Consider the following 25,219-nt stretch of genomic DNA (forward strand, 5'->3'; position numbering starts at 1 on the left):
AAACTTATCTTATTTTAATTACGTATATGTTGATATAATTTATGTATCGGATTGTTTTGCAATTCTTTGCAATAGCAGCAGTGTTGTTACGTAATAACAGCAAAATAAATAAATAAAACTCTGATATCTGTCAAGTTAAGATGTACATCACATTATATTACAAACCAGATATATTCATTGTAGAGGGTATGATTTTATTATTTCTAATTATTTATTTAATTTTCTAATTTAGGTTGCTTTTTGACCCACTTCTCTAAATATTTAAAATACCACACGATGGCAGTAAAGTGCTCGTCAAAAACGAGATCAAGTCACCGTTTCAAAATAAAAGCGCTCTGTTTCAGCCCAATAATGTGAGTTTAAATTATATGAGTGTAAAATTAAAAGAAAATTATTTTAAAAATCTACAAATATTAGATAATGAAAACAAAACAAATTATTATGGGATATTTAAATATTGGCGACTTTTATTTTAAAGTGTACTGATGTCACTACGCGGTTTATCATATGACAGCTTCGGAGCACATGATTTCCAGAGACGTCAATAGTTGGACGTTACATAGTAAATTGCTTTATTTATGTTTTTAAGTGTGATTTGATAGGTAAGTCTTTGAATTTAAAGAATGCGCTTTTTATGCTAATGTTCGGGTGCATTATTAAATCAATGTAGCGTCATTGCCATGCACATACATTCTTCTTTTCTAATCGCAAGTCACAGTTTATTTACAGAATGACTATTGCGGATCTCTGGGATCAGAGAATATCTGCCTTTCTACTGAGTCCATCTCAGTTTTTGGCCACCACCACCACTGAGAGTTTCTTGGCTGAACTCCTACACGAACTGCGGAAAGATAAGGCCAATGATCAACTCAAGGTAACTAACGCACGTACTTCAAATCTATGGCACTGTAATTAATTTATAAAATACTGTATGTGCATGAATACAGACGTTGAAATAGTAGAAAAATATTCTATGTAATAATATTTTATTCTAGGAATATATATATATATTCCTATGCTTTTATTATAATACATTCTTGTATTTATTTCATAAGTATCAGTTCGGTTTAATTGAGATACTATTATAGTTTTTTATTATTATTTTGAATTTGTTTTTATTTTTATAGTTTCTGCTTTCATGTTATTTTTAAAGTCTTAAATATTTTGTGTATTTTTATATTTATTTTTGTTTTCAATATTTATATAGTTTTTTATTAACTTTATTTCTGTTTTAGTTATTTCAGTACATCAAGTTAAATGAAAATTTGAAATATTGTCTTAGCTGAAATAAAATAAACATTTCAAGTAATATTTCATTATAATATTTATATATTATAAATATATATATATATATATATATTATAAATATAATATTTTATTTTAGTTAATTATAAAAACCCTACTCCACAATGTTTGCAGCTTTTGCAGTAACTAGACCTATTAATTACCATAAAGCTTTGTTGAAATGCTGTGCATTTTCCCTGTAATTAAGTTGCTTTTGTGTAATATTGTGATTTTTTTTTTTATTGTAAGATACTCCTTGTGTCTGTGCTATTGGAGCATCCAACCGTTCTCTGCCCTTCTGCCTCTGTGGGAGAGGAAACGGCCCTTGAACTCCTGTCAGTCTTCTCTCACATGCCACAGAAATCCATCATGCTCAAGTGCAATATCATGCTGGCCATCACCAATGTGATAATATGCACATCCTGCCTGGCTACCCACACAAAGACAGCTGAAGACTGGCTTGACCTGCTATTTCAGACGATCCAGGACACCAATGACTACAGATGTGGTCTATCCCAGCAGCCAATAAGGGCCACCGCTTGTGATTGCCTACGAGAAATGGAAACCTGTAGCCCTGGTCTTCTTTCTCAAAAGTTAGAGGCCCTGTTTCTTCTAAAACAGCAAGAAACCACAGTTCTGCATCAGTCCTACTGTTTGCTTTATACACTCGGGCTGAAGAACGCCATAAGGATCTTGACGAACCAAAAAGATGTTACTGACCTAGAGTTTAAGAGTATCTTAGGAGGAAATGAAGGGTTTGCATGGAAAAGCAATCAGTTAGGATTGACCTCGTTGCCAATAAACATGTTGGTGCAAGTCCCACGTTTGCCACAAGGACTGGATTGTAAAGAACTCAAATCTATAATGTCTTCACTCTTGGAGGAGTCTTACCTGCTAACACCTATTTCCCAGTCTGCCCTACTTAGGGAGCTTGTAGAAGTTGTCGCCATGGTCCCAGGACTCTCTCCAACGTTATTCAAATCCCAGCTTCTGCGACTCTTCGGAACAGCAGATGTTTCGCTCATGCATGCCACGCTCTTTATGAAGGACACATTCACAGATAGCCTTTTCACCGCAGAGGACGAGAACTTCCTACTCAAGCGTCTCGTGGGCACAGCCCAGCATCCGCTCCTAAGAATTCCTGAAAAGCTCTTCTACATGGAATGCATCCTGCACTTCCCTGAGAACCGGCCCATATCCAGCAGTGGAGAAGAGAGTTTACCTGTTCTGGTTACACCACGTCTGGCAGCATCTCTTCATCCAACAGTTTTCAATGATAGTGCAACTATGCTCTGCAGGCTAAACCTTCTTTGTTTGGTGCACCTTGAGGTCGCCGATGAGGGCGAAATGGACAAAGGAATCAGCCACCTGTTTGAACACATAATGGCCCTTTTGAAAATCGTAGACAGTGACGGTAGCAGAGAAGTGGTGGTGACCTCTTTCAGAGCGTTGTTTATTTTTCTCACGCACTTCAATGGCATGGAAGAACTCTCCGAGAAGCTGATCGACAAATTATGCGACATGTATTCCAGACATTCGCAACTCGCTCCGAATTTGATTGGCCTCGCGGATCGCATCCAGGAGCATCTGGATGACCCAGTCTGGTCGGTCAAGTTGCTAAGAGGGCTTCAAAAATGCATTATGGAAATGCCTCCATTGCAGTTGACGATTCATAATTTGAGTTGGCACTTGAAAGTCTTGAAAAGAGTGGCTAAAGAGGGTCAGATTACCCAGAGAAACACCATTTACCTTCTTCTCAATGTCCTCATCAACTCCAACTTGTGTGAAAGAGGCAACTGGCAGGTTGGAAACGCAGTTCTCGCTGTTTGTCGCAATCTTTTGGAGCACCCCTCCATCGATCAAGTGTTTATCGAGTTGGCTGATCTTTTGCAATATATATCAATACATTATGACGATACGGACATTAAGGATCACGCTCGCTTCTACTACACATTGCTAACCAACCTTTCGTGGGAAAAGCTTACGGGGGTTCTCGCCAAAGGACTTGATGGAGGACGTGCCAAAGAGCGGTCACATTCTGCAATTATGGCCGAGAACGAGGGGATCGCCAGTAACCTGACTGTGCACAAAACTAACCGGCATGTTTTACAACTCATCAAGGTGCAAGAAGCCTCACAAAGCTCTTCTGAAAGCTCTTCAGAGTCGTTGGAGGCAACAGGAGAGGTTAAGAATTGGTTGGAGGTTTATCAAGGACAGTTTCAGACACCTGGATTTGGCTCTGAGGTCACCTTGAGGTACAATCTGACTCATGCAAAAGAAACCGATCCTTTATTCGATAAAGTCTTTACAATCTGTCTGCATTTTGAGCTGAAAGACTCAAACTACTCAAAGGTAAGTGACATACATGTACCATGTGTGTTCAGAGATAGAAAGCCACCTGAGGTCAAAGTCAAGCTCAAGCCCTTTCAACCCTACCCTACTAGTTTGTGTGTCAGTGCCGTGTTTAGCACACAAGACGGACGCTCTTGGCACAGCCGACTGCCTGATGTGAGCGTTTCATTCCCTGAGATATTCCTTCCTCTGCCTTTACCACCAAACTCATCCTGTGAATGCAAAGAGCAAGTGTTCGAACACATCTGGGAGGCAGCAGCTTCTGGGAATCCTGACAAATCTGCCAATAGTCTGTTCTGTTTTAAACCTGAAGATGAAAGTCTTGCTGATCTGATCAAGACACATTTTCAAGGTTACCTTATTACAGATCAGCAAAGCGAAAGATCGTGGAAAGTCTTGTTCTTTCTTCCACCCAAGTGCCATGTCCTTTTGAAGATTACACAGGCTGAGGACGCCGCTCGGGTCAGCATTGCAACGGACAACTGGGAGCTGTTACCTTTCGTGAACTCTTACCTCCAAAACATTACTGATAATTGTAGCTCAACAGTAACAGATGGCTAAATGGGTGTTAATTTGCACAGTTAATTTTAACCAATTAATTTTTATTAATTCCCTTTTTGATATAACACCATTCATTTTTGTATAGAAAATATCAGACTTACATGTTTAATAAAATATATACATATATGATGAGCACATATGTTATGCTGTTTCATGTAGTGTAGTGCTTTATTAAAAGAAAAATCAACTAAGGCACCGAATAATTGATTTAATGTAAATGAAATGCCCGTATCCGTAATATATAAATATCCGTAGCCCTGAAATTAAGATAAATTAGACAGCAACATTTTAAATAAATGTAAACGTAACAGAAAATCTGACCATAAGACACATTACATGCATGATTGAATGATACATATACAGGTCCAGTAGAAGTGACAAAGGAGAGGTTCAAGTCTGCAAAACTGATTTTAATTCAATTTCCTCTTTATATTAAAAAAACTATTAGTAGCTTTTAAGACAATGTGGCCTCCATGAGCAGATAAGACAGTTTGTGAGTGAGCTGTGACGTTTCACTATGAAATACTTTCAAAGTTGGGCTCTGTACAGGCTGGAAGAGCAGTTTGTCTGTTCAGCAGTTTGTCCATGATGCCAATTTCAGCATCCCGCTTTTCAACTTCCTCTTGTGGTGTCCAAGACATGTCATGTTGGAGTTTGTATCCTCCAAGGAACTTGTGAGGACAACTACGACCCCATTCCTGTAAGAGATTGAAACCATATCATATTAAATTAGCTGTTACATACTGTGCTTTATATTAGCAAAATTATTTGTTTTCTGGTGACTTTTGAGTTTACATTGCAATTACACATAGTAACCGTTTTGTTTCACTATCACTACTAGCTGGCACCAACCAATTCAGATTGACCTCTCTTCTCACTCGTGTCAGCTGATAAGACCCAGACACACATAATGAGGCAATCAACTGACCTGTGGAGACAGAATCGAGAAGTACCGCTGTCCGGATTCACGCATGTAAAGATAATACATGTTTCCTGGTTTCTTCACAACATTGCAGGCTGCATGGTGAAGCTCAGCATCTTTCTTGGCATCTTCTAAAACCTGAAGTGTAAACAGGAAATAATTTAACCGTTATTTATTTTTCACATATCAGATTACTGGCACAGATATTTAAACATTAAAGGAATAGTTTACCCAAAAATAAAAATGTATGATTTACTCAGGCCATCGAAGATGTAGATGTTTGTTGCTCCATGGGAACAGATTTTAAGGAATGTAGCATTACCTCACAGAGTCCAAACAGCTAATAAAAATGTCACAATAATCCACAGGACTCCAGTCCATCAATAAACGTCTATTTATTGATAAACTGCATGTTAGTAAGAAACAAATCTACCATTCACACGGTTTCACAGACTGGAGTTGTGTGGATTAAGCCTGGAATATACTACGCGATTTTTGCCCTGATTTTACAGTCTGAACAAGTTGACGCTAGTTGAGGAAAGTCAGAGCCAGTCTGCAGATTACAGCTGACAGATTCCACAGAAAATCGCGTAGTGTATCATGGACACAGACCACGATTTTTTAGCTTCAGACTTTGATTCTATCCAGTCGGAGGATATCAAACATGTTTGATATTTTCAGCCGATTTTAGAACACATATGTTTTTATTTGTCATGCGTCTCCTAGCAACAAGGCGCACGTTTCTGCGTGAGTTTGTTGTGATCGGAACAACTTTAAAGTCTGGTAGCGTATGATCTTCAGTCGCTTAGTATATGACGCCCAGTTTTCCTTTGTCACTATTTACAAAGTCGGTAAGTGTATGATGCCTAGTGTTTTAAAAATCTGTTCAGATTTTAAAAGTCGTGTAGTGTATTCCAGCCTTTACTCGTAGATGTTTTTATCAGCTGTTTGGACTCTCATTCTGACGGCACCCATTCACTGCAGAGGATCCATTGGTGAGCAAGTGATATAATGCAATTTCTCCTTATCTGTTATCTGATGAAGAAATAAACTTATCTACATCTTGGATGACCTGAGGGTGAGTACATTTTCAGAGAGAAAAAAAAATAAATATTAAATGGTAAACAATTTTACCTTATGGTACTGCTGTATAACGAAATAGTCATTTTGATTGACAGTTCAATCTTACCTTTCTTGCTTGCTCCTGAAGGTATCTTATCTGGTCAGCAATCACTGTAAGTTTGTTGCAAGCATTGGCTCTGATGAATTCATCTCCCTAAAATTCCCACAAAAACAAAAAAAACCTAAATGAATGATTGATTTAAAAAAAAAAAAAAAAAAAAAACGATGTCTGTATCACAAAAGTGATAAAGAGCTAAAGTATCACTTACCTTCTGTACTTGCTGTGCCAGAGCAACTAGATCCATAGGATCCCCAACCCGGTTAGTCTGGTAGGGACTCACCAGGACCATTCCACTCGGTTTACTGCTGGTCTCCACCAAGGTTACTATAATATTAACAGTTTTGACATGTAAAATCCTGTTGCACAGCACAGAGATGATTTTTAGAACGATTTTTCATATTGTAAGAAACTAGTGCTCCGACATAGATTCCACCCAAAATACATGTTAAATCATGACCCCTTCCCAAAATGGCTTTTTTATTATAGAGAAGAAGAAAGTCAATGCTCGTGTTGTTTCTGCACCATTTGGGATGATCACACCCTGAGCAAATGGTCATCAATTGAAAAATAGGAATGGTTGTGGGACACAGAGAACTGTCTCAGACAACGGGGTGTCTGAACTTCATTAACATACAGACCACAGCTGTTATGACAGGAGTAACTTCATCTGGGTGTAAATCGTATCTGTATGAAAGGTTTGAGTTCATTCCGACTCCATTGAGTCACTAAGGCTGCAATAAACATCTTTATTGAGATCTTCAACGTCCTCATCATTTTTTTTTTCTTACAATATATATGTATATATATGTGTGACCCTGGACCACAAAACCAGTCTTAAGTCGCTGGGGTATATTTGTAGCAATAGCCAAAAATACATTGTATGGGTCAAAATTATTGATTTTTCAAAAATCATTAGGATATTTGATATAAGTAAAGATCATGTTCCATGAAGATATTTTGTAAATTTCCTACTGTAAATATCAAAACTTAATTTTTGATTAGCAATATGCATTGCTAAGAACTTCATTTAGACAACTTTAAAGATGATTTTCTCAGTATTTTGATTTTTTTTGCACCCTCAGATTCCAGATTTTCAAAAAGTAGTATCTCGGCCAAATATTGTCCAATCATAACAAACCATACATCAATGGAAAGCTTATTTATTCGGCTTTCAGATGATGTATACATCTCAATTTCGAAAAATTGACCCTTATGACTGGTTTTGTGGTCCAGGGTCACACATTATTATAATAACTAACAGTATATTTTCATTTAAGCGCCACTGCCATAAAAAGAGAAATTACAAATGAGTTTTTACTGCTTTCTGCACTGAACTGATCCACAGCAATTCATCAAGAAACTAAGGCTGCTATGTGGATTTTTTAAGCGTTATGTAACAGGTTGGATAAGCTCTCAAGATTGAAAGTAAGCACCTCTGGGGGTGCAGAGGAAATATTCATGCTAAAATGAAAAAAAAAGTTTTTTTTCTTCTTCTTCTTTATCTTGAGCTTTTGAGAAAATGTCGAACATGTGAGTACTGGTAGCTTATGTCATGGCATGGCGTATGAACCAATAATCCAGTTAGGCGACATTTCATAACATTACGAAAGTTCTGTCAACTAATCACGAGAATATATTTTGTTTGTCATTGATAATACTTTACACCTAAAATATCCAACCGCTACTGTTTAAAACAGAACTATGGTGCGATGGAATGATTAAATCGACCAATTCAATCTGGGTGATAAACGGGCAACAGCCTAAACTGAAAACACTCCATAATATGACTTGTTCTTATAATTAGTGACTTTGCCATTGAACACATTTGTCTTACCCGTGGTGGTTTTGTTGGGTTGTTGTGGTAGACTGACAGTTTTATCCATTCTGTATGTAAAGATCCCGTAGCGATCAGCAAATTAACACGAGACTCTCACCGGTGTCACAAAAGTCTAGCACAAAACGAAGGAGGCGTTTCTGGGGTCCTACTGTGTTTCCTGCATCGAGTAGTAGCCGTGATATTTGCCCGTGTAAAAACAACTATAGTTTTTTAATCTAATAATTTCTACACATATTTAATGGGGGTCAAACTATAGCACGTGCTTCTAGGATAATATTTTTGAATATTACAAGGCAAATTTATATTCAATATATCGATAGTTCAAATGCAAAGCGACAGTGCATATTTAGCGGTAGCCTTCGAGTAAATTATTATGTCGTGTTATGTAGACTGCAGATAATGTTGTAACGTGACTTTTCTGCAGTTATGAAAGATCTAAGTTTGGAATTATAAAACGAAAAAATTGCAAGTCTGTACAAGTTTATCACTTGTTTTGCACTTTTGGACGTTTCCTTCATATTACCTGAATTATGCAAGATATTTCTCTGTTTTTATATTTTTATTTATTTATTTTTATTTAAACAATTTCAACCGGAGTTGTTGGTCTTTTCCCCATAACACTGAGGGGGGAAAGTGCCATGTTTAGCATATAGATTTTTCTAACCGAAAAAATAAATAAATACAAAATAAATAAACCGCTGTGAAATTCTTTTTTTTTTTTTTTTTTTTAGTGAAACTTTAAAATAAAAATAGGTTCCATTTTATGAGGGTTTAAAGAAACCCAGATGGTCTGTGACTACAATTAGATACAATTAGATTTTATTTATTTACTTATTGTGAAACTGAAAATTAAAATTTAAAAATAACTCGATAAAATAAAGACTATTACATTAAATTATGCTTACCAGATCACTATCAAGAATACTGCATTTTATGTAGACTATTCAAGTGAGAATAAGACTTAATAAAAGTTAGACCAAAAAAAAGTGTGAGCTGAAATGTAAAAATACAAATAGACATCACTTACATTCGATTACTTGACTCAGTTATCATTAAAATAAAATTTCTAAAATAAAAAAAAATAATAAATAAAATTCAGTCTTTAAAGTGCGAGTATGCCTTCAAGTATGCCAACTCAGGGATCCCAGATTATATATTTTATAACTTCAGTTCAGAATGCGTCAGTCCAATCTTTGCCATTTGTGACTAGACCTATGTTCGCACAGTTGCCCTAAATGTCTCAGTCCTTACACAGGGCAGGCTTTCACACAGTCCTGGAGCTCCACCCTCTCCAAAGACTTTCGGAGATTCTCCAAAACCGAGTTCTACCTCACAGGCCTACAGTCTCCAAGATGTGGATCTCCCTGTCCCTGATCTCAATCCTCTTCACTGCTCATTTCACCTTGTGTGACACTCAAATCAATGGGATATTTGAGCCATACGATCTGCTTTTTGATAATGCGGTGGAGGCGTATTATAAGCAGGACTGGCTGGCTGTGATCCTGAACATGGAGAGAGCTTTGCGGAATAAAGCAGCGCTGCGTAAAATCCAGACGCACTGCCGCTTATCCTGCGCGAATCACACCGCTTTCGGGGATCCTTTCCCAGGTGTGGCTGTCCCGATCCCAGGATCCGGGGCCGTGGAGGATTTAGCGTTTTTCCAGAGGATCCTCAAACGGGCCGATTGTGTGAATGCATGTGAAAGCGAGAAACTGGGACCATCGACACTTCATAAAGTTAGTGAGGCTATAGAGCTGGAGTTCAAGAAAAGGACGCCTTACAATTACCTGCAAGTGGCTTACTTTAAGGTAAAAAAAGGGGGGGCTTGCAAAATGCATGAAAAACTATAAACGCATTTTTAAAAAAGTACACAGAAATGGGGACAGATCAGGGCATCTCATTATTAGCATGCTATTTAGAAGAAGCTTTTTGTAAACAAAAAATATCTTGTTATCAAATACATTCTATCAGTGCATAAATGTGCATCAGATGCATCCGAGCAGGAGTGCATTTTGTACACAACATTTATATAGATATCACTGAATGGTTAAGTTTGGGAAGTTCTTCCACGTTTCCCCAACCCCCCAAACTCACATCACTGTGCCACGTCTTTAGGTGGAGCCTTGCAGAGTTTCAGATGCTTCCAGAACTGCTTTGAGGGGCTCTAAACTACCACAAACTTTTAAAATGGTGGTTTAAATGAGAAATACATACAGTGCATGAGCCTCAGACCAGTCATCATGAATTTAAACAGCACTGATTTAATGACAGCACCATTATGTAATATATACATAAATACAATATATATTTAAAAAATAAAATGTCTCTTATGCTTGCCAAGACATTTATTTGATCAAAAATACAGTAAAACAGGAAAAAATGTGTAATATTAATTTTATATCTGAATATATTTTAAAAGGTAATTTATTCCTGTGATGCAAAGCTGAATTTTCAGCATCATTACTCCAGTCTTCAATGTCACATAAAACCATTCAAACATGCTATATATATATATATATATATATATATATATATATATATATATATATATATATATATATATTATTATTGTTGAAAACAATTGTGCTACTTATGTTTTGCATATGACTTTTATTATTGTTGTTGTTGTTGTTTTAAGTTTAGCTATATTCCAAGGAACAGTTTTGTCTCTGAAGCATAATTTGGAAAGCATCAGTGTTTTCTAACCAACATCTGAATGTTTTTGGTTCTCTTTGTGCTTACAGATAAACAAGCTTGACAAGGCAGTGGCAGCAGCAAATACATTTTTCATGGCAAACCCCGACCATGTAGAGATGAAACAGAATTTAGAGTACTACGGGATGATGGCTGGGGTGCAACAGACAGATTTCAAGGACCTGGAGGAGAGACCGCACATGGTACGAGCAATGTTTATTAATCTGAATATCCCTGGATAGATAGATAGATGTTTATACAACCTTACGGCCTTATAACATGTTTATAAAATGCTGAAATATAATTGCTGATTTTCAGGCTGAATTTTTGGAGGGCAAGATTCATTACAGTGCAGAAGATTTTGCCCCAGCCATCGAGCACTTTGAAGCCGCTGTCGAAGAATATTTCAGTGCTTATGAAGAATGCAGAGTTCTCTGCGAGGGATCGTTCAATTATGACGGTTACAACTACATGGAGTACAACGCCGATCTCTTCCAGTCTATGACAGGCATGTGGTATTCCGATGCTTTTGATTTTGACTTAACAACAGCAGATTCTCTTTAATCTTTTAATTTAATTTGATTTCATTTTTAAATCTCATGGCATTTGATGTCTCTTTTGAATTCTCTTTTTCTTGTTACACTAAATGTTTGATAAATATGGATTTTCTGAGGTAGTCATGTCTATATTTGCTATGATCACAGATCATTACCTTCATGCTCTGAACTGCAAACAGAACTGCGCTGTGGATCTGGCATCCACCGCTGGAAGAGAGAAGCCTTTTGAAGATTTCCTCCCATCGCATTTTAACTACCTTCAGTTCTCATATTATAACAGTACGATATACTCTTCATCAGCAGAATCATATTCAGTGCCAGATTTCAGTGTTGTTATTGTTAACTAAAACCAAAACCGATATTGTTTTATGCCTATATAGTTTTTTTCTGTAACACTTTAGTATAGGGACCAGTTCTCACTATTAACTAGTTGCTTATTAGTATGCATATTACTAGCATAGTAGCTGTTTATTAGTACTTATAAAGCACATATTTTGCATGACCGTATTCTACATCCCTGATCCTTCCCAATACCTAAACTTAACAACTACCTTACTAACTATTAATAAGCAGCAAATTAGAAGTTTATTGAGGCAAAAGTCGTAGTTAATGGTTTGTTAATAGCGAGAATTGGACCTTAAAATAAAGTGTGACCAGTTTTTCTTTTCATTACAGTTTTATTTATAGTATTTTAGTAGCTACATCAAGTTAAAGAAAATGAAAATGAGAAATGTTGCCTTGGAAACTAGCTAAAATAAAATAAGTTTTCATTTTTTTAAATATTGTTTCAGTCAACATTTATTTCATTATAAATAATGTAAAAGTTTTTTAATGCTTGTAGTTTTAGTTAACTATAATAACTGCTTTCAGTAACTGAAATAAATCTGTAATCAAATAACATTTTTGATGAAAAGAATAAACTTTAACTTTTTATTAGAAAAAAAATGAAATTAAAGTCTTGCCTTTGCAACTAACTAAAATAAGCTGAAGCACTAAAAGTAAATAATTAATAACACTGAAAATATAAAAAATGAGTATAAAAAGTTCATTCAAAATATTAATAAATACACTAGTAGTATATAAATAATGTTAAAATAACACTGCCAGATTTAGCATTAATCATTAATGCATTGTATGCGAATATATATACCTAACTGATGTGCTGTATATAGTTTGCACAGCAGTTTGATATACTGGAGTGTTGCTAATAAAGTTAGATTTTATGTGCATTGCAGAATGTTTTAAATACATCATGTATTATTTACATCTGAGTTCATTTTTAAAGCTTTAATCTATTTCTCTCCCAGGTGAGAAATACGAGCAGGCCATTGAGTGTGCTAAAACATACCTGCTCTTCTACCCTGAGGATGCAGTCATGGCTCAGAACCTGGCGTACTACTCCGCTGTTCTGGGAGAAAACAAGGCCGTCAACATTACAGCCAGAGAGGTTCCGTCTGCACACGCCACTGATGCACAAGCATGCTTTTGATCTTCGGCAACTAGATTTGTAATATCAGTTAATAACAACTTCAGATTCATTTTTGATTTTTTGTCTTGTTGCAGGTTGTTAAGCAGCATATTAAGAGGTCTTTGTTGGAAAAAGAGCTTCTTTACTTTGGCTTTGAGATGTTTGGTAAAACTTTTGTTGATCCAGTAAGTGTGCACTTAGTGTTGTGTTTCTCATATTTGTGATCAATTACAATTTACAATAAAATCTTTACCTCATTCTGTCTCAGGACACATGGACCCCTGAGGACATCATGCCCAAGAAACTAAGAGACAAACAAAAGTAAGTATACCTGTGTTGTTGCATCTGATATATTAACATGGAAGTTCAACTGACCTGATGTTGGTTTCCTCTTGTGCATGCAGGGCGGACAAAGAAACAGCCGCGAGGATTACAGAGGAGATCAGTAACCTGATGAAGGAGATCGAGACACTTGTGGAAGAAAAGACTAAAGAATCCTCAGACCTGGCCAAGATTGCAAAAGATGGTAAGATTTAAAATTAGAATTCAACATATGTGTAGGGATAGACAAGTCACATGACTGGGTCATCCAATTGGTGTTTTTCAGATATCAATCCAGCCTCTACTCCAGAAACTGCCAACAAAGGTCCGTTTGATGGCATCGCGATAACCTTGACATCCTCAGCCCTGAACGGTTCACAGAGGGTAGTGCTGGATGGCGTAACCACATCCGATGAGTGTCAGGAACTTCATCGCCTCTCCAGTGTATGTTTCTCATTTCATTCTATTTCCCAAAAGAGTGAACAACAAGGTATTTTCTGCAGTCAACTAAAGATTTCTCTCTTTTATTACTTGAATCTCGCAGGCAGCAGCTATTCAAGATGGTTTTAAAGCAACACCCTCCCCTCATTCAGCGAGTGAGATGTTTCAGGATATTATGGTTCTCAAAGCTCTGCAGGTAGGACCTACTTAAATCCTCTTGAATTCGATGAATTCATGAAACTAGTATTTGCACTATGTTCTAACCTGTTAAAGCAACATGCAACACTTTATCAGTCGTTTAGTTTGTTTTTGTTGGGCTATGTAGCTACACTACTGTTCATAATCCTCTTACCAAGGCTGAATTTATTTGATCAAAAATAAATTTAACTGTCAAATATTTTTGCAGTTTAAAATAGCTGTTTTCTATTTGAATACATTTTAAAATGTAATTTATTCCTGTGATGCAATGCTGAATTTTCAGCATCATTACTCCAGTCTTCAGTGTCACGTGATCAGTTAGAAATCATTCTGATATGCTGATTTGCTGCTCAAGAAACATTTCGTATTATTATCAATGTTGAAAACAGTTGTGCTGCTTAATATTTTTGTGGAAACTGTGATACTTTTTTTCAGGATTCTTTGATGAATAGAAAGCTCAAAAGCAATCAGCATTTATTTGAAATTGAAATATGTTGTAACATGTATTTTCTGTCACCTTAAATCAATTGAATGTGTCATTGCTGTATAAAAGTATTAATTACTTTTTAAAAATCTTACTGACCCCAAACCTCTGAACAGCAGGATGTGTTTGAAAAAAAAAATAATAATAATAATAAAGCCAAACATACACTTAAAAATAAAGGTTCTTTATTGGCATCTGTGGTTCCATGAAGAATCTTTAAAATCCATGAAGTCTTTCTGTTCTACAAAAGATTTGTTATAGTCAAAACATTTTTAAATGTTCTTCACACTTAGAAAAAAATGGTTCTTTCAGGAACTGTTTACTGAAAGCTTCTTTGGGTAACCAAAAATGATTATTCTATGGGATTGCTGAAAACAACCTTTTGGAACCATTCTTTTTTAAAGTTTATGAAGTAAAATAATTTATGCTTGAGGTATTAGGCTGATTTAGATTTTGAAGACTCTGTATTGCACATATACAAAAGTGATATTCTTTGTTCTTAGACTTTCTTACAAGTACATTGTATAATTCATTGTATAATTCAATTTTTTCCCCTCATATCTTGGCCAGGAGGGTCTGGTTCCCTTGAAGAGCGCACAATTGTTTTCTGACCTCAGTGAGAAGATTCGTAAGGTTCTGGAATCCTACTTTGGTCTGGAATCGCCCCTATATTTCTCCAGCTCAAACCTGGTCTGCCGATCTGCCATCGGTAAACTGACTTTTTTTTTTAGAGAAATGCATGTTAATTTTTGCATCTTGAGCACAGACCTATTTAGTTCTTAAGCAAGCATGTGTTGATCTCTTTCATACCAGAGAAACAAGAAGAGCGCACAGACTGTCTGCTTATCTCAGAGCTCAACAGCTGTATCAAAGAGCTGTCAGCATACAACGATCAAGGCTACAGGTTTGCTGTTTGAGGAACCAGTGAAGCATCATGGTTATTTAGTTTATAGTGTTTTCACTAATGCATTCTGTTTTGCTTTGTAGTGCCATTTTGTACCTCAATGACGACTTTGAAGGGGGAGATTTTACCTTCACTGAGTCGGATGCCAAAACTGTCTCTGTAAGATTTCTAAATGTTTCACATTATTTTTACTCAAACTAGTGAGCTGTGTAGAGGAGTAACTAAGTAAAATAAGTGACTTGGAATCTTAATCTGTCATTGGGAAGTCTGATTCATTTTAGAAAATCAGTTTGTTCAAACAGTTCATTTCAATGAACCAATTCAACCGATTCGATTTCTAACTAAATAAATATGTTGTAAAGTACTGCTGTTTATCACTTTGTTTTTGTTTCCTGTGTGTAGAGTCAAAGTTTCAAAGTAGATTCATGTTAGACTTGGTCGCTGTCCATGTTGCAGCGTGTTCTAATTAATTGTGTTGTTAAAATGTGTTGTTGTGGTATGAATTTTCTAAGACGGATGTTATTTCACTCTACCGTCTCTTCAGGCAGTGGTGAAGCCTCAGTGTGGTAGAGTCGTGGGATTCAGAGCTGGACAGGAGAACCTTCACGGAGTGACCGCAGTAACCAAAGGCCAGAGGTGTGCTGTGGTGCTTCATTTCACTCTGGATCCTCATCACAATGAGAAGGCAAGTATGACTTTCAGTGCTGTTCTGTGAATGGTAAAATAAAGCGATAAAACAGGAATTACTGTAGATTTGAACTGGAAAACGAAAACTTTCCTGGGGTGTGTTGCAGTGTTGTTATTGTTGACTCAAACAGTTAATTGAAATAAAGCTGAAATGAAATTAAATAAAAATATTGAATAAGACAAACTTGAAAATTAGAAATGTGGCCTTTGCAACTAACTGAAATAGAATAAGTTGAAGTACAAATATATTAAAACTAAATTAATAACAAAAGCTAAATAGAAATATTAAAAAATAATAAAAATGACAAAATCACATAACAAATTACTAAAACTCAAAACTAAAATTAATTCCAAATATTAGATTGGATTGGATTCAACTTTATTGTCATTGTGCAGAGTACATGCACAGAGCCAATGGAATGCAGAAGTAATAATTAAATAGCAATATGTATATAAATTAGGGCTGTCAATCGATTATAATTTTTATAATCGCGATTAATTGCATGATTGTCATGAGTTAACTCGTGATTAATCGCAATTTAATCGCACATTTTTATTTGTTCTAAATGTACCTTAAATTAATACTTTTCTAGTTTTTAATACTCTAATCAACATGGGCATGGACAAATATGGATGCTTTATGCAAATGTATGTTTATTATTATTGAAACCATAGTCAACATAGAGCATGAAGACTAGACATGTTTCAAAGGTCATAGATGTTTTTCAGAGAACTTGTTCATGTCTATTAGACACATGAAAAAAAAAAAATCCAGGTTCCCATTAATTCTCTTTCTTTGCACTGAGCAACTTACTGACACAAACCTGTTTACATTATTGCATGACAGGGCAGCTCTTCTTCTGAATAATGCAAAATGTACCTATATTATTTATTATTACATTTGTTTCCCTCTCTGTGCCCACATACTGTATTTAGATGAAGCTAAATTCTCATTAAAACTGTTTTCATTTTATATATTTTACTGTTTCTGTTGTCAGACCACAGAATGGATATGAAATAGTGACTGAAACGTGACCCATAAACGCGATCAACATAACCAGCTCTCCTTTCCAAGATGTTAATCTGCACAAAAATCCTGATAATCGAGCCATCATCTGATGAAATCAAATACACATAAGATAAGACAATAGATGTGCTGTGATTTCGGCTATACTTGCATGTAAAATTAGAGAAGCAACATAATATCTGTGTTAAACAATAATCAATAACAATAATAATCAAATTAACTTCATAACTCTGTCATCTCATCCTTGTCTTAATACACTCTTTTGACTTTCCTACATATATTTATAGTATCTATACAAACAGAACCTAAATAAAAACTATGACTAAATAATCTGTAAGAACACCTAATCAGATCCGTACTTCCTCCATATACATTCTGAGAAGGCAAGGCAAGGCAAGTTTATTTACATAGCACATTTCATACACAGTGGTAATTCAAAGTGCTTTACATAAAAGGAAGTGAAATAGTCATTAAAAATAATAATAATCACAACAATAAAAACAAAGTGATTTAAAACCATACGTTTATACTGCTTTTTAAACTGGGTCACACTTGGGCATTGCTTGAGCACTAGACTTTTTGAATATTGCCAGGGAGTAAATTATTTTTTGCTTTATACATTATTTGTGCTGTTTGAAAATGAACCAAATCAATGAATTTTAATATCTTTGATTTAAAAAAATTATGAATTTGTATGATCTCTATAACCAATTTTGTGAATTATCCGTATTGATCTTTTTTGCAACATAGATAATGATAATAATCTGCATTTATATGTATTACCCCAAACCTCTGAGCAATAATTTAAGTAGGGTAATATTAATGCACTATAAAGAATGTAGAGTGATTTGTGGTCCAGAACATGCTTTGCCTTATTCAGTACTGAGATAATTCTAGACAATTTATTATGTGCATGGTTTATGTGAGATTTCCAACTTAATTTATCATCTATTATCACCCTAAGAAATTTATTTTCATTTACCCTCTCTATGTCCACACCATCTATCTGTATCTGAACTTGTGTACTCTTTTTACTATTTCCAAATAACATACATTTAGTTTTATTAACATTTAATGATAATTTATTTATATCAAACCACCTTTTTAATTTACTCATTTCTAAAGTAATAGTCTCTAATAATTATTTTAAATTCCCCCAGAACATAAAATGTTTGTATCATCTGCGAACAAAATTAACTTTACTATTTTTTCATACTTTACAGTTATCATTTATATTAAAGCAGAAATAACTTTGGACCCAGTACTGACCCCTGGGGGATGCCATAAGCAATGCACAAGCACAAAGATGAATATTCCCCCAACTTCACAAACTGTTTTCTGTCTCTTAAATAAGTTTTTACCCAGTCCAATACTACCCCCTTATCCCATACCGTTCCAGTTTATTAATTAATAAATTATGATCAATCGTATCAAAAGCTTTTTTAAGGTCAATGAAAACTCCAACTGCAAACTGCTTATGATCTCTAGCTTTTGTAATTTCTTCAACCAAATCAATTAATGCCATTGATGTGGAACTGTTTGGTCTGAATCCGTATTGACTGTCAGAAATTAATTTATGTCCATCTAAAAATTTGTCTAATCTATTATTAAATAATTTTTCTAGAATTTTGGAAAATTCTGGAACTAGGGAAACAGGCCTGTAATTTGAGAAGTTGTGTCTATCCCCAGTTTTATAAGTGGAACCACTTTAGCTATTTTCATTTTGTTTGGAAATGTACCAGTTTGAAATGATAGATTACAAATATATGTTACTGGTTTAGAGATCCCCTCAATGATCTTTTTCACAATTTCCATATCAACGTCATTACAATCAGTAGATGTTTTATATTTACACTTATTTACAATATTTATTACTTATTTTTCTTCCACCGCTGTAAGGAACATTAAGTTGGGATTTCTTTCAATTAACTTTTCATTCCAATCTTCCCGATGACATTGGATCTTGAATTTCTTCTGCCAATTTTGGTCCAACACTCACAAAAAAATGGTTAAAGCTATTAACCACATCATCCATATGATCCTTTGTAGTGTTGTTATCAATATAATATCGAGGATAACTTTGTTGTCCTGTACCTTGTTTTATAATACTATTTAATAAACCCCATATTCCTTTAATATTATTTTTGTTAATAATTTAATATTTAATATTTTACTATAGTATTCCTTTCTACAAACCCGTAGAATACTAGTTAACTTATTTTTATATTTTTTATATTTATTAAATGCCTCTTTAGTTCTTTGTTTTATAAATTATCTATAGAGTGTATTCTTCTTTTTACAGGCATTTTGTAAACCCTGTGTTATCCAGGGTCGATCTATATATTTTTGATTTCTATAATATTGTATAATTGGACAGTTTTTTTTTTTTTTTCATATAATGATATAAAAATTTTTTTTAAATATATTATATGCATTATCAACGTAATTTTCCTTATATACGACTCCCCATTCCTGGTCTAATAAGTCACTCTTAAATGCATTCATATATTTCTCTGTCCTCACTCGTCTGTAATCTTGTTTTACATCTGTCTGATTTCTCTTATAGTTGTTGTCATAAACTGTAAAAACCGGTAGATGATCACTAATGTCACTGATTAACAATCCACCCACAGTATTATTTTCAATATCATTTGTAAATATGTTGTCAATCAAAATGGCACAATGAAGTGTAATTCTACTGGGTCTAGTCATTTTTGGTCATTCTAGTTCACATATAATACCTATAGACCCATACTATACATCGTATTAATAAATTCATCAGTCATTTTGTGCTTACTTGGATTTAACAGATTAATATTGAAATCATCACAAATAAAAATAACTTTTTGATTAGTTTTTGAAAACATTCCTTCTATCCACTCCTTGAATAGTTCCATACTAGAGCCTGGAGCTCTGTATATACAACTAATGATAGCATTCTTTTTTTCCCCCTGACATACTTCAATTATTATACATTCTAACAGGTTATCAATCACAGTTGTCATACTTTCTACCACCTTATAATTCAAGTTTTTATCCCCATACAAAGCCACTCCTCCTCCACTCTTATTCTTTCTATTTATATATTTAACTTCATACCTTTCTAATTCAAAATCCATTCCTTTGTCAGCATTAATCCATGTTTCAGATACAGCAATTATTGTAAATGGATTTGTAAATTGTTTCAAATATTCCTTAATATTATTGAAATTAGCATACTTGCTTCTACTATTAAAATGAATTAATGACAATTTAATTTCCATTTTAACATACTGATTAAATTGTTCCTCTGTATAATAGCAACAGTCATTATTGACATTGGAAAATAAGTTATTTTCCCGGGTCTATGTAATTTTCCAAGTCATGTAGTCTATGATCAGTATATTGAAATGTTCTCAGTTCCAGTTGATCGTAAACAGTCATAATTTGATCTCATAATCTCCAGATGTAAACTGAATCATGGTTGCATATGCATTACATCATGTGAACATTCATAAGTTGTTTAATGTTTTTTTAAGTGTTCATACCTCCAGTTTATGTTGATCTTTGGTACCTGTCTAATTCGTCAATGTTTTTGATGACCAAAACTTTTGCTTGCTCTGGCGTTCCATTCAATTTGATGAATATTTTGCAGTTTATAGTCCACGTGTTTTGAATTTTTCCCTGTTTCTTCAGGAAGCGTGCTTTTCTAGCGATGTACGCGTTTAGTTTTGTCAAGTGTTGGTTATAAAGACGTGGATTCTGGATAGATTCTGATGTTATCAGAATCCATTTCGATCCCCTTGGATTGTAGAAAAGTAAACACCTGTTGCTCCACGGAGCTATCCTGCTCACCGGACTCCCCCCCTCCCCCGCTGTTAGCGGTCACCGCTTGAGTGTAAGACTGCAGTTTTATGCGGAGCCTAGTGATGATCACATCATTCATCCTTGTGTGTTGTTCCAACTCCGCTACTCTGCTTTCCAGGTACACCAAACGCCGTTCCTTCTCAGCGTTCTGGATCCGGAGAGCCTTCATCTTCTCCACGAGATCCAGGATAGATTTCTGCTGTAGTTTAACTGCAGAAATCTCCTTTGCCATGAACTCCAACAATTTCTTAATTTCATCGCTTTCCGTGACTATCGGTGCTTTCTTTGGCGGCATGTTAATTTACTTTTAAATGTTCTCACATATATTTTTAATTCCTGACGGCCCTTCAGCAGATCTGGAGAAAAGTCTGCGAAACCTGTCTGGTGGTAGGCCTTATCGTGGTGTCATCTGCAAACTTGATTATAGAGTTAGAGCCATGTACAGGTATGCAGTCATGGGTGAAGAGGGAGTACAGGATTGGGCTTAGTACACAGCCCTGTGGAACACCAGTGTTTAAAATGAGTTTGGAGGAGTTGTGGCTGTGGTCTGTTAGTGAGAAAGTCCAAGGTCCACATTACCATATAAATAATACTAAAATAACACAGGCCTGTTTTGTCTTAAGACGTAATTGTTAATATTTCCCTCAGTATGTCTAACCTTGTTGCATTGTGCTGTGTCCACAGGAGCGTTTAAAAGTTGAAGAACTTCTGAAAAAGCTTTCCAGCCCGGTTGAAGCTGATGTCCAGAAAACAGAAACGGACAGTAACACGAAACCCTCTGAACATGAAGGAACAGTTTCTGCTAAAACAACAGAAAAAGACACAGTAAAGACAAGCACATCTACAGAACAACCCAGCAAAGCTACTGAGGATAACAAAACTGACAGCAAAGTGGTGAAGAAAAGCGAAAAACCAAAGGCCAAAGCATCTAAAAAGAAAACAGAAACCCAAACAAAAGCTAAAGCAGACAAAACAAAGAGCAAAGTGTCAGACAAAACAAAAACCACTACAGCAGAGAAAAATAAATCAAAAACAGCTAACAAGACAAAACCTGTAACGTCAGATAAAAAGAAGAAAACAGGCAAAGCAACTGTTAAAAATACTGCAAAGCCAAATAGCACAGAACCTAAAGACTCTACAGCTGAAAACCACAAGGATGAGTTATGAGCCTCATGCAGAAGAGGTTATGTGTTTGATTCTGAGTTTTTCTTTTGTTTTGTTTTTATCATTGATAGAGGAGTACTGATGGGTTTGTGTTTTTGTACATTGTTTTTAAAGACTCATGAATTCGAAACCATATCACAGGAGTGCAGACTTGACAATCAAGTTGACTGTTGTGTGAGTTGACAAGTTAAGTTAAGTTGTCAAGTTGACAGTTGAGTGTTGAATTTTCTGTTTTACCTGAATTATAATTAAATATTTGCTTGTCTCAGGAACCGAAATACAGCAGTAAAACATTTCATACTCCTTGAAAGACTGTGGCAGCTTTCAGAGATTACATTTACCACTTTGCATTCCCACAGTAGTTACTGAATAAAAGTGACATCTTTTTAAATTATAACAGTGCAGTACATTTATATTGAGTGGTTAAAAACTCACAGGCACAATGCTCAGATGTTGGGGGATGCCATGGTGATTTTGCCAAGCAAGACATGTTCCTTGATCAACATCTTTTGTTGATCCTGGATCAAAATTACTGTCCAAAAATATAGACTTAACCCAATACCTATCCCTAAACCTAACCCTACCCATAATGTATTCCTAAAATCAGTGGGAAAACCTGATTGTAAGCCTACAACAGATATTTCCTGAAAAATTATCCCTCAGTTCTAATTCGTTGATTGAATTGTTGTTCTGGGATCAACAAGGATGTTGATCCAGGAGCATGTTGTACTTGGTGAAATCACGTTCACCGTTGGCTCACTCATCCATAAATTCCGTTTTCTACATAGGATATTAAAGTGATTTAGCAAACTAAAAGCGAGTTCATGAATATGCACTACCGTAACGCTGCACTAGGTGGCAGCATGGAGCTGAGCGTCCGTTTCATGCTTTTTCTGAAATGACTCTCCAAGTACGTTGTTTCCAGCAACACAAGCTGTAGTTGTTTGAGGCATTCTTATATAAAATAGTAATTCTGAAATGCCACAATGGCTATTTCACAGTGGTTATTTCTTTCACTTTTTCCTTATTTTGTTTGTTCTTCTTCATGTCTGGTCCACCCAGTGCAATTTTCTTGACAACGGCATTGCCAGTTATATTCAAGGCAGTCTTTAGGACACCTACAATTACTCCTTAAAGAGTCTTTTCTTCCATGTGCTTGATAAAGTCAATTACTGCTGCAAATAGATTATTTTGATTCATTTTATTCACTGACTGGGGGAAAAATCTTGGAAGTACATCAGAGTCACTGCAGTAATCATGCTGTGGATTTTTCTCTCATTCAGACATCACCAGGCTAGCCATTTTGAATACAATATATATATATATATATATATATATATATATATATATATATATATATATATATATATATAGGCTATATATATATAAAACACCAGAGTTTTGTCTGACATCTGGACATGCCTAGCAGTTAAAGTCATAGGGAGAGTGGGGTAAGTTGACCCACACCTTGTATCTTGCCAACTGTACACTTTTACTGTCATGTGACCATATATTTTAGAACCACCCATTATTTCTGGTGGAAGGGAGTGGAAGCCACCCATTTACTTTAAAAACTGTTTTTGGCTTGTCAAAGTAAAATTTTAGCATAACAGATGTATTGGCCGTTACATCAAAGTACATTTATCCAGGTCTAAGAAATATTTATGATGCATATGGGTGATTTAGCAACATATAATACCATGCAAATCATTAAGCTAAATATTAGCCTGAATAGGTAAACAAGCTAGTTTTTTTTGTTTGTTTGTTTTTTGTTTTTTCCAAAATGGCAGCTATGGGGCGAAGTGAGCCAAATGCTTTGGGGTAAATTGAGCCAGCATTTTAACTTACCCCACCATAAACACTAAAGTAGTTAAATCTCTGAAGTATAAACTGGTATTTTAATGTGATATCACACAACTGATATAGTTTATCATATATATATATATAAATATTATTTGTAGTTTATTTAATAGGGACAGTGTACAAGTGCACCAAATCCTTCTCTGATAAGAACCAGAAGATGCTTTACGTCACATTATAATCAGATATATCTTTCCACCTACAAGTCCCTAATGGCCGGTTCACCGTTGCAGAAAAGCTGCAATGCCAAGAATCTTTTGACTAAAATGTTTATTAGTTTCATTGACATTTATTCCTTCATTCTAATTCGGTTTCTTTTATTTTTTTTTTTTTTATTTAAACTCTCTAAACTCTGTTTAGTCTGTTTTTGGGAAGATTGCAACTTTGGTGTTCAACATATTGTTTCAGAAATGCAAACCACTAAAGACTGAATTTAAACATAATTTGGTTGGTTTTATGTTGTTTAAGTTAGATTTAAGAAACAAAATATGAAAAGGAAATTTGATTATTAAATTAGTTTTTAAAAGAGGTAAATTATCTTAAAATTCCACATGGGTTTGAATTAGATTCAATGAGATGGTCGGTTTACATTCAGATGGTGCATCTTACCCACTGACTTGGGTCAAGTTACCCCCAACCTTGGGGCAAATTGAGCCACAGAAACACTTTTTTTTATAAAAAGCAATATTTTTAGAACCCTTTGTCATAGATACATTCTGATAATTTAAAATGATAGGAAACATCCTGAAATTACTTTAGATATATATATATATATATATGTGTGTGTGTGTGTGTGTGTGTAGTGTGAGAGCGTGAGAAAAGTGCTGAATGTGTGAGAGTTGGCAGCCCTGTCAAAGCTGACAAAATTACCTTTTAGCATTTAGCTTTTAGCATTTTAAATTGACAGCCTTTCTCTTTGGGGAAAACATTCAAAATATTGATGAGCTTGATATTGATGAAAAAACTTTCTACAATGAGGGTGTCACTTATGTAAATTATTAATTGCTATTAGCAATAGCTAACGGTGACTAAACTTTCTAGGATATTTTGCACTTATTTTTTGTCCACATATTGCAGTGGCTGTTTTGCATACTTAGAATTTACATGCTAACCAGTAAACAATATCCACATTTTGTGGTAAGGAATTGGCGAGCAAACCAAACCCCATTGTTTTGGTGGTTTACTCATAATCTTTTGAGGAAATTAAAGCTTTTACACCATGTTATCTGGGTTATTTGTTGACATTTTATCATTTGCATCTAAAGAGTTTATATAATGCACAATGCACAAAGTTTTGAGAGCAAATGTTTCAATTCATTCTGACTAGTTTTGCTCTTACTTATTAGGCCACAGCTTGCAAAGAGGCATTGAATAGTCCACCTGGAGCGTGCTGGCAGTTGAATAGTGGAGGTGAACGTGAAAGGTGACC

At 35.1% G+C, this 25,219-nt stretch overlaps 3 protein-coding genes across 4 annotated transcripts; 2 read left to right on the forward strand and 1 right to left on the reverse strand.

Annotated features, from left to right (window-relative positions):
* The first annotated feature begins 505 nt into the window (after nucleotides 1-505).
* On the forward strand, nucleotides 506-4,211 carry ap5b1 (adaptor related protein complex 5 subunit beta 1). Of its 2 annotated transcripts, none has more exons than XM_058792351.1 (3): nucleotides 506-602; nucleotides 719-874; nucleotides 1,534-4,211. In XM_058792351.1, the coding sequence occupies exons 2-3, from the start codon at nucleotides 731-733 to the stop codon at nucleotides 4,195-4,197; spliced, it is 2,808 nt and encodes a 935-aa protein (XP_058648334.1). In that variant the 5' UTR covers nucleotides 506-602; nucleotides 719-730; the 3' UTR covers nucleotides 4,198-4,211. The 2 variants fall into 2 exon arrangements, with proteins under 2 accessions (XP_058648334.1, XP_058648335.1); XM_058792352.1 differs by having other exon boundaries at nucleotides 531-602; nucleotides 730-874.
* A 173-nt stretch (nucleotides 4,212-4,384) lies between these two features.
* Nucleotides 4,385-8,302, reverse strand: c11h1orf50 (chromosome 11 C1orf50 homolog). The gene is made up of 5 exons (XM_058792353.1): nucleotides 8,137-8,302; nucleotides 6,511-6,626; nucleotides 6,309-6,395; nucleotides 5,126-5,257; nucleotides 4,385-4,895 (listed from the first exon to the last, which is right to left on the reverse strand). The coding sequence occupies exons 1-5, from the start codon at nucleotides 8,183-8,185 to the stop codon at nucleotides 4,713-4,715; spliced, it is 567 nt and encodes a 188-aa protein (XP_058648336.1). The 5' UTR covers nucleotides 8,186-8,302; the 3' UTR covers nucleotides 4,385-4,712.
* Nucleotides 8,303-9,293: 991 nt separating this feature from the next.
* On the forward strand, nucleotides 9,294-22,860 carry p3h1 (prolyl 3-hydroxylase 1). Its single transcript, XM_058792484.1, has 15 exons — nucleotides 9,294-9,947; nucleotides 10,884-11,036; nucleotides 11,152-11,341; nucleotides 11,538-11,669; nucleotides 12,698-12,837; nucleotides 12,954-13,043; nucleotides 13,127-13,179; nucleotides 13,263-13,384; nucleotides 13,466-13,623; nucleotides 13,724-13,816; nucleotides 14,873-15,011; nucleotides 15,116-15,206; nucleotides 15,290-15,365; nucleotides 15,751-15,891; nucleotides 21,451-22,860. The coding sequence occupies exons 1-15, from the start codon at nucleotides 9,375-9,377 to the stop codon at nucleotides 21,931-21,933; spliced, it is 2,634 nt and encodes an 877-aa protein (XP_058648467.1). The 5' UTR covers nucleotides 9,294-9,374; the 3' UTR covers nucleotides 21,934-22,860.
* Nucleotides 22,861-25,219: the final 2,359 nt, after the last annotated feature.

Source organism: Onychostoma macrolepis, chromosome 11 (assembly GCF_012432095.1).
Source record: "Onychostoma macrolepis isolate SWU-2019 chromosome 11, ASM1243209v1, whole genome shotgun sequence".
Classification (NCBI taxonomy): Eukaryota; Metazoa; Chordata; class Actinopteri; order Cypriniformes; family Cyprinidae; genus Onychostoma; species Onychostoma macrolepis.

What these genes read in the sequence shown, in the direction of transcription:
- c11h1orf50 (XM_058792353.1), bottom strand. Translation starts at nt 8,185, where the DNA reads ATGGATAAAACTGTCAGTCTACCACAACAACCCAACAAAACCACCACG. An exon ending in TTCAGGAGCAAGCAAGAAAG is followed by an intron (nt 5,258 to 6,308) that starts GTAAGATTGAAC and finishes TTTACACTTCAG; the next exon opens with GTTTTAGAAGATGCCAAGAA. An exon ending in TCTCGATTCTGTCTCCACAG is followed by an intron (nt 4,896 to 5,125) that starts GTCAGTTGATTG and finishes AATCTCTTACAG; the next exon opens with GAATGGGGTCGTAGTTGTCC.
- ap5b1 (XM_058792351.1), top strand. Translation starts at nt 731, where the DNA reads ATGACTATTGCGGATCTCTGGGATCAGAGAATATCTGCCTTTCTACTG. An exon ending in AGGCCAATGATCAACTCAAG is followed by an intron (nt 875 to 1,533) that starts GTAACTAACGCA and finishes TTTTATTGTAAG; the next exon opens with ATACTCCTTGTGTCTGTGCT.
- p3h1 (XM_058792484.1), top strand. Translation starts at nt 9,375, where the DNA reads ATGTCTCAGTCCTTACACAGGGCAGGCTTTCACACAGTCCTGGAGCTC. An exon ending in TGCAAGTGGCTTACTTTAAG is followed by an intron (nt 9,948 to 10,883) that starts GTAAAAAAAGGG and finishes TTGTGCTTACAG; the next exon opens with ATAAACAAGCTTGACAAGGC. An exon ending in TCAACATTACAGCCAGAGAG is followed by an intron (nt 12,838 to 12,953) that starts GTTCCGTCTGCA and finishes GTCTTGTTGCAG; the next exon opens with GTTGTTAAGCAGCATATTAA.